Source organism: Lolium perenne, chromosome 3, assembly GCF_019359855.2.
Source record: "Lolium perenne isolate Kyuss_39 chromosome 3, Kyuss_2.0, whole genome shotgun sequence".
Lineage (NCBI taxonomy): Eukaryota > Viridiplantae > Streptophyta > Magnoliopsida > Poales > Poaceae > Lolium > Lolium perenne.
The window spans coordinates 185,028,173-185,036,935 of NC_067246.2; the positions used below are offsets into that span (position 1 = coordinate 185,028,173).

Genomic DNA, 8,763 nt, shown 5'->3' on the forward strand with positions numbered 1-8,763 from the left:
ATGTCTCATAGCACCTAAAAAAAGTGAAAAAAAGGAGCTTCACGCCTCACCCAAATAAAACCACTCTCGCAGAGTTTTACGTTGATGACAAGCAAATGCCGATGAATCATCACTGCCACCAACATTTAGGAATCAAAGTTATAGCAATTTTGACAATACATAAAACACACCGGAATACTTTTAAAAATGCGTTTTCAGTCCGAGCAATCCATAAACATTTAGGACTCATAAGTGCATTTTCATAAAACTGGGATTAACTTGGCATAAATATCTTAGGACCTACAGTGTATTCTAAAAAAAATTTCTTTCCATTGTAGGTAATTGATTCAGAAGAATTTACCAAAGGAGAATGTTCCCTTTGGTAGAACTATTCATGTGGCCTTTTCTGACCCAGGAACGATGAAGAGGACAGGCGTCCGGACGTTGGATCCGCCTTGAACGGCTCAGATGCAGCCCCCGCTGTTTTGTACGCGCTGCGAAGGAGATCACACTGGAGCGCCCGTACGCCGCCGACAGCAAGCAACGGACGTGTCCACACCACCGGGTCGTCGTGTAGTCAAATTTCGTCAACAAAAACCGAGCGTCCACTCCGCTGCGCAGGGCAACATTTATTCTCTCTCCACCGCCACCTCGTGGAGCACCGCCGCTGCCCACCGAAACATCCCCCAAACAACGAGTATCTCAATATCTCATTAAATGCCCGGACTCACTCGATAATTACGCATCATACCACTACTATAATCATATTTTAATCAATCTCAGTGTAATTAATGGTGCCCGCTATCCCCTTCTTATACCACCGTTCCGTTCCACTCCGGCACAGCATCACCGCCCCACTTCACAGTTCACACCCCCTCACATGCTCATGGCGCCTCCGCCCTTGCTCTCGCTCTCCGCGCTCCTCCTCATCCTGCTCGCCGCCTCCGCCTCCAATGCCGCCGCCAAGCCCGTGCAGACCCAGTCCTTCCTCGCCACGCCACTCTCGCCCGAACGTACTTCCGCCCCGTCGGAACTAGCCCGCGACGACGACAAGGACCTCTTCGCCGGCAACCTCGCTACTGCCGAGGACGCCGCCGCTTCGACGGTCCGTTTCAGCGTGGTCCACCGGGACGACTTCGCGGTGGACGCCACCGCGGCCGAGCTGCTCGCGCACCGCCTGGAGCGGGACGGGAAGAGAGCGTCCGGGATCTCGGCTGCCGCGGGCGCGGCCAACACGACCCGCGGTGGCAGCGGCACCGGCGGCGTCTCGGCCCCGGTGGTGTCCGGCCTGGCGCAGGGGAGCGGGGAGTACTTCACCAAGATCGGGGTGGGCACGCCCGCGACGCCCGCGCTCATGGTGCTCGACACCGGCAGCGACGTGGTGTGGCTGCAGTGCGCGCCGTGCAGGCGCTGCTACGACCAGTCCGGCCCCGTGTTCGAACCGCGCCGCTCCAAGTCCTACGGCGCGCTCGACTGCGCCGCGCCGCTCTGCCGCAGCCTCGACTCCGGCGGCTGCGACCTGCGCCGCAGGGCCTGCATCTACCAGGTGGCCTACGGCGACGGCTCCGTCACCGCGGGGGACTTCGCCACCGAGACGCTCACCTTCGCCGGCGGCGCCCGCGTCGCGCGCGTCGCCGTGGGGTGCGGCCACGACAACGAGGGACTCTTCGTGGCGGCGGCGGGGCTCCTGGGGCTCGGCCGCGGCAGCCTCTCCTTCCCGGCCCAGATCTCACGCCGCTACGGCCGCAGCTTCTCCTACTGCCTCGTGGACCGCACCTCCTCGGCCACCCCGGCCTCCTCCCGGTCCTCCACCGTCACCTTCGGCTCCGCCGCGCTCGCCTCCACCGTCGCCTCGTCATTCACCCCGATGGTCAAGAACCCGCGGATGGAGACCTTCTACTACGTGCAGCTCGCCGGCATCAGCGTGGGCGGCGCGCGCGTACCCGGCGTCGCCAACTCCGACCTCCGCCTCGACCCGTCCTCCGGCCGCGGCGGCGTCATCGTGGACTCCGGCACCTCCGTCACCCGCCTCGCCCGCCCGGCCTACTCCGCGCTGCGCGACGCGTTCCGGGCCGCCGCCGCGGGCCTCCGCCTCTCCCCCGGCGGCTTCTCGCTCTTCGACACCTGCTACGACCTCAGCGGCCGCAAGGTGGTCAAGGTGCCCACCGTGTCCATGCACTTCGCGGGGGGCGCGGAGGCGTCGCTGCCACCGGAGAACTACCTCATCCCGGTGGACTCCAAGGGCACCTTCTGCTTCGCCTTCGCCGGCACGGACGGCGGCGTCTCCATCATCGGCAACATCCAGCAGCAGGGCTTCCGGGTCGTCTTCGACGGCGACGGCCAGCGCGTTGCCTTCGTGCCCAAGGGCTGTTGATTGATTATTACTGGTAGCAGTACGTGTGTAACAACAGAGCGAGCTGGATTAGCGGATGAATGTGCGGCTTTGTCAGTCATAATTTAATTAGCTGAGGGTGAGCTTTGGATGCTGTAGAGCCCTGGCGGTGCGCAGAGCTGTCGGGCGTGCTTTCAGAGGAAACGAGGATAAGACGGTTTGTTTGTTCAAGACTGTAAAAGTGATGGTTAAAAAACAGACAATCTCATTCGCTGTTTCTCACGCATTACACCTTTTTACGCTGTAGCTTTCCGGCATTGAGATTTCAGTGTATTGAAGTGCTCTAGGAGAGTGAGTACAAAATCTCCATGGATAAACCATTTGCTTTTTTGCTGGTGATAGTCTATTGATGTGGCAACATTCAGAGTGGTAATCGTCTGAATGACATTCTGCATATATATGGTGATTGCTCAGGACAATGTGTTACGGGAGAGAAGAGCTCCATTTTTCTCCATTTTTTTTTAGTCCAAATACCCCTGATCATGTTTGGCAGAGCTTGAGGCATGTCTTGGGCATACCACTGGAAGCCTTTAAGAGCATCTCCACCGGTGGCTTTCAAATAGTAACCGGCACTGCTGTATGGGGCCGTCGGCAATGCATTCTCCATTTGGGGATGATGTTTCCACACTGGCGCCTTTCAAACTGTGGCCTCTAAGTTTTTTATTTTACAATATTTTGAAACAACATATCAATCACATTTTATTCATACAATCAATCAGACAAATAGTACTTAAATTATTCATACAACCTAACAAATAAATAGTACTTAAATTATTCGTACAACTCAACAAATAAATAGTACTTGAATTATTCGTTCAGGCAAATAAATAGAAATAAAAATCATGCATTGTTGGCTGCTCCTCTTCTCGCCCACAAATGCGCAGCTAGATCCGCCTTCAGCTGTGCATGGACACCTACATCTCGAATTTCATTGTGCATATGAAGAAAAGCAACAAATTCTTGGGGCACATGCTCTACCTCAGCTAGTGGTCCTTGATAATCAAATGGATGATCATCCTTCACAGGTGTGTCACGCTCACTCTCAATAATCATGTTGTGGATGATCACACAGGCGTTCATCACCTCCCACATCTGTGTCTTAGACCAAATAAGAGCAGGGTACCTGACAATGGCGAAACGCTGGTGAAACACCTCAAAAGCACGCTCAACATCCTTGCGTGTTGCTTCCTGGTATGTTGCAAAATAGGCTTCCATCTCGTTTGATGGAGAGGAAATTGTCTTCACAAATGTAGCATACGTCGGGTTAATACCATCAGCTAGATAGTACCCCTTGTTGTATGCGTGGACGTTTACTCAAAGTTCACGGTAGGAGCTTGTCCCTCAGCTAGCCTGGCAAACACCGGAGAGCGTTGTAGCACATTGATATCATTGTTTGTTCCTGCCATGCCAAAAAAAAATGCATGACAAATCCAAAACTCCTGGTCTGCCACCGCCTCAAGAATGACACTGCACTCACAAGTATGCCCCTTGTAGATCCACTGCCAAGCAAAAGGGCAATTCTTCCAGCCCCAATTCATACAGTCAATGCTTCCGAGCATCCCAGGAAACCGTCTTGCTGCATTCTTCTGTAGGATCCGAGCTGTATCATCTGCTCTTGGTGCTCCCAAATAGTCTTTACCAAACACCGCTATGACGGCTCGGCAGAACTTGTAGAGAGTCTCTGTGCATGTCGACTCTGCAATCCGTAGGTAGTCATTGGTTGTATCTGGAAGAGCTCCGTATGCAAGACAGCGCACGCCACAAACTGTGCAATCTTTCTTGACCATGAAGTACGTGTCGTACTCCCTGACGCCGTGGACAATCTTCAAGAACAGGTCCTTGTTCATCCTAAACCGGCGCCGAAATTATTTCGGCGAATGAGTGGCGTCGTCGTTGAAGTAGTCGGAGTCAAGCAGCATTGCACCGGCTTCACGATGTCGGTTGATGTTCCTCCTCTTGCCTGGCTTTGAGCCGCCATGCCGAGGCACACCGAAGAAAGGCTGGCGAACGCACATCATGTTCGTCAGAATCAGCTGCTACCGTTGCCGCCGAACGGTCTGAGCATTCTGCTCCTCCATGAACAGGTGCACCATCATCTCGTCGTCGCTGTCCATCGCGACAATCGTACGAACACCTTGCGGGCAGGGCGATACTATTGCGGTGGCGGCGAGCTCTGTTCCGGGTGAAACAGCGGCCGCCGGTCGAGGGGGTGGCGGCCGTGTCGATGGACGGCGGTTCCTAGACAGTCGGCGGTGTTTATTGCAAGCAGGGTGGGCGTGGCGGCGACAGCGATGGTGGCGATCTAGAGGGGTGGGAGTCGGCTCGGGCGTGTGTAGGAGGTGGAAAAACGGTGTGTCTAGCTGCCAGGCTGAGCCCACACTCGTTTTCAGACGTGCCGCGAGGTGTCGGCGCGCCCGATTCGCGCCCTTGGCCAAGGGGCCGGTACGGGGTTGCCGGCGATTCTATTGGACTCCAAAATTGGCCGGTGCCGTTTGGGGCGCACCGGTGCGATCCCATTTTCGCTGCCGGCCCACAAAATGCTATCGGGGGCGCCGGTGGAGATGCTCTAACGAATGTACAAACTTCCCCTCCCTTCAAGCCAGCGCTAGGGATGTTGCTGCTTGGGTCGGTGCTCGTCCTCTCGCGGGTCAATGAGGTAAGTGAAAGGACGAGATGTCGCCTAGAGGGGGGGGGGGGTGAATAGGCGTTTAAAAACTCTTACGGATTTGGCTTGTAAGAATGCGGAATTAAACTATGTTTATTCTACAAGCACAAACCCTAAATATGCTAGGCTCACCTAAGTGCAACAACAACAATTAGAGCTAAGCAAGATAGGCACAAGATATATGTACTTCAAGCACGATGGCTATCACAAGGAAAGTAAGATCGGGTATAGAAATAACCGAGGCACGCGGAGACGAGAATGTATTCACGTGTTCCCTTCCTTTGCAAGAAGATACGTCACATTTGGAGGGGTGGAGGTCCCACGAAGGATTCCTCAACGCCATGAAGGCTCACCCTATTCTCCGAGCCAAACCCACGGAGGATAATGGCCATTTCCTTATGGTTAGTTTTTCCTCCACTCCGGAGATGGCAAGCTCCAAGACCACTTCACAAGCTCCACGAAGGAGAAGCCCGGGCCTCTTCACAATCTTCCTTGAAGAGATCACCGGAGCACCAACCGCCAAGCCAACTAGGAGGTCTCCCTCCAAGAGTAACAAGCTCACGGTCTCTCACTCGAACTAATCGTGGTGGAGAGCTCAACAATATGCAATGATGCAAAGTAAGAACACTAGGGGTGTTCAAGTCCTTCACACTCAAATCCCACCAAAGCAACAAATGCTAGGATGAGATTAGAGAGGAAGAACAAATATGAAATCAACAAATGACTCCAAGATCTATATCTAAAGAGTTCCCCTCACTTAGAGGAGAGATGGATTGGTGGGGATTGTAGATCTAGATCTCCTCTCTTCGATCCCTCAAGAATGAGCAAGAATCATGGGGGAATCAAGAGAGATGGCAAGTTCTTCAAAGTGAACAATGGAGGAGAGAGAGTGGAAGAACTTATCCATCCCAAGGTGGAAGAAGGCATATTTATAGTCTAGGGAGAAATATAACCGTTGGGTGAGTTTCAGCTCAGCACACTCGAGGAGGCCGGTCAACCGGGCCTGGGGCCGGGCTATCCGGTCCAGGTGCCGGTTATACCGGGCCACAGGCCGGACCCGGCCGGTCCAAACCGGGCCTGTGACCGGGACATGACCGGGACACTTCTGTGTCTTGCAGTACATGGCCCCGGTTGGCACCAGTCCACGGGCCGGTTTGAACCGGGCCAGCCGGTGGGACGGCCGGTCACGCCAGGTGAGAAACCGGGCTAGCAGGAAAAACATGTTATACAAAAACTGTGATAACTTTTGTGTCCGGACCCCGATTGACATAAAACCAATTTTGTTGGAAATATGGAGACTTCTCACAGGATATTTTTAGATGTTTTGAAAGAGGGAGTCTCCCACCATCAAGAAACGGTGAAGACGTCCAAACTCAAAAACGCAATAGAAGATGCATGCAGATTCCGTTTTCGATGAACTTGGGCTTGTTGTAAAGCTAGCAACAAGCTCAAGAACCTCTCACAGAGAAACACCAAGAAGCAATAGAGATATGCAAAGTATGCAAAGGATTGAGCTCCCTAAGACGATGTGATCAAGTTACCCAACCGAAAGTCCCTCTTGATAGTGCGGCTATCTATCCTATAATCCGGTCTCCCATCAACCACCTTGAGACCGGTAAAAGGAAAACCTATCAAGGACATATCTTTGCCTTGCGCATCCCGCTTGATCTTGATGATAACTCTTCAAGCTCCACTCAAGCCGGAATGCCTCACTTGATTATTGTTGCTTCGTGAAGACTCACAAATGTCCCCCATACACCATGATGGGGAAGCTCCATTGATGCACGTATTCACATGTCCATTATCACCAAATGGACGGCAAGCTTCAAGCATATGATCCTCTTGAGATTCTCAACTTGAACTTGCCCAACTCAACCTTGATGACGATCACCACTTGACGTCATCCTCTCATGGACTATATGAGATCTAACTTTTGATGCATGCCCATGAAAAGATACCTAACCTACATAGACAACACAAGGGCACATATATGATGGGTTAGTTCATGAAGCATAATTGACAAGGCTTACCATACGACGTGACTTCACGTGGCACATTCTTCATGCTTCATGTGTTGACCAAACTTGAATCTATTCTTCACTCTTTGTATTGGTCAACCTTGTATCTTCTCATGCTCTATCATACTATCTTGAGGTGTATAAAGAATTCTTCACTTGGAATCAAGCTCTCAAGATCTTGATTATTCATTGCTTATCACATAAGATAGAGCATGGCTAATATTGAGTTCCACATAGGAACTCCATCTTCATTTCTTCTTCTTGATCATATCACATATATATCTTCAAATCGATGATCTTGATGCCAATACTCAAGGTATATCTTTATCTTCATGGCATCCATACTTGAATCCAACACATGGACTATAAGTAGATCCTATGGAATATTCCTTCATATAAACTCAATGAAAACATTAGTCCATAGGGGTTGTCATTAATTACCAAAACCACACATAGGGGCAATGTACCCTTACAGTAAGCAGGGTTGCTTGTGTCCTCCGCCTACAAGATGAGGCTGATGTCTAGCGGTGTGCGATAGGCGTCTAGGTCCGTCATCGCCCATGTCAGCCCTAACATTTCTTCGGGGGCGTCGACGACGGAGGCCACCTGCCACAAGAAATCCTGCTTGAAGGTGGGGACTCGAACGGTGACGGGGCAAACTCCTTCACATGCGGCTTCTTCGAACGGTTGAAGCAGAGGTGGGTGCTAGGTCGACACGGTGGCGCCTCATCGTGTATGACAATGCCGCTCATGCGGCGATGTCTCCTATGAGAGGATGCCTCGTGCTCTTCTTCAGGAAAATGAAGTTCGGCGTCGAGGGAGACAACTTGGCAACTGATCCAAAGGACCATGCCGCCAAAAAAGAAGAGCTGAAGGGCGACATTCACTGAGGCTGTCCTCCACGGTGCCTAGCGCGACGGCAATGGCGGTAGAGCCTACATGCACAATCCATCGTTGGCATTGTGCCGCATTACGTCGTCCAAAGTGCACCCAGGCACCCCCTACCGCCCGCTTCCCGCCTGGTTCTAGTTGCATGCCAGGGCCACCGCCATGCTGGGTGAGCTCGACCTCCCTCCTTTGGCCGAGGAACAAGATCCACTGTTGCGGGTTGCTGGGAGCCCAGAGCGCCCCATCCCACTGCGGCGTGAGGGTTTCACGGCGGGTGTGCACCTCCACCATCCATCGTGTCATCTAGGGTCGTGGCTTTGTCGGTATCCCAACGCCACCCACGTTGAGCCTCCAGCTCGTCGGGAGCCTCATGTCGTGAGGGACAGGGTACCCATCATGGTACAAGGAACACGCCTCATCGAATATCAAGCGGGACAGGCGAGGAGGCCGTTGTTTGCATTACTTTCGCCACGTTGGATTCATGTACCTCATCGAGCGGGGAACCATCAAATCTTCAATTTAAAGCTAACCCACGCCTTTTATATTTTTAATGGCCCTCTGTTGTGTTTATGAAAAGGTTGGATAGCCTACCAGCTGCCTACATGGCGGGGCAACGCCTTGTGTCTGGTGTCCCAGGTTGCCCCTTTTGCGTTAGGGTTGGCACCAGACAATGTTTTGGGTCGTGCGGAACCCAAATCGCATTTTGGTTGCCGCTATTGGGCTTGTTATTTGATCTGACACTCCCATAGCCCTTTACAGAGGATTTTTCTGTGGCACGATTGGAGATGTTCTTAGCTCTAAGAGCATCTCCAAGGGAGGCC

The 8,763-nt window shown here is 52.6% G+C and overlaps 2 protein-coding genes across 2 annotated transcripts; one reads left to right on the top strand and one right to left on the bottom strand.

Annotated features, from left to right (window-relative positions):
• The first annotated feature begins 803 nt into the window (after positions 1-803).
• Positions 804-2,588, top strand: LOC127342826 (aspartyl protease family protein 2-like). Its single transcript, XM_051368839.2, has one exon. It carries the CDS (start codon positions 860-862, stop codon positions 2,351-2,353), a length of 1,494 nt encoding a protein of 497 aa, XP_051224799.1. The 5' UTR covers positions 804-859; the 3' UTR covers positions 2,354-2,588.
• A 623-nt stretch (positions 2,589-3,211) lies between these two features.
• LOC127339711 (uncharacterized) lies at positions 3,212-4,218 on the bottom strand. The gene is made up of 2 exons (XM_051365531.1): positions 3,941-4,218; positions 3,212-3,494 (listed from the first exon to the last, which is right to left on the bottom strand). The coding sequence occupies exons 1-2, from the start codon at positions 4,216-4,218 to the stop codon at positions 3,212-3,214; spliced, it is 561 nt and encodes a 186-aa protein (XP_051221491.1).
• Positions 4,219-8,763: the final 4,545 nt, after the last annotated feature.

Excerpts from the sequence above, each read along its gene's own strand:
- LOC127342826 (XM_051368839.2), top strand. The coding sequence starts at position 860 with ATGCTCATGGCGCCTCCGCCCTTGCTCTCGCTCTCCGCGCTCCTCCTC.
- LOC127339711 (XM_051365531.1), bottom strand. The coding sequence starts at position 4,218 with ATGAACAAGGACCTGTTCTTGAAGATTGTCCACGGCGTCAGGGAGTAC. Across the intron at positions 3,495-3,940 it reads CAGAAGAATGCAGCAAGACG|GTACCCTGCTCTTATTTGGT; the intron begins GTTTCCTGGGAT and ends CGCCATTGTCAG.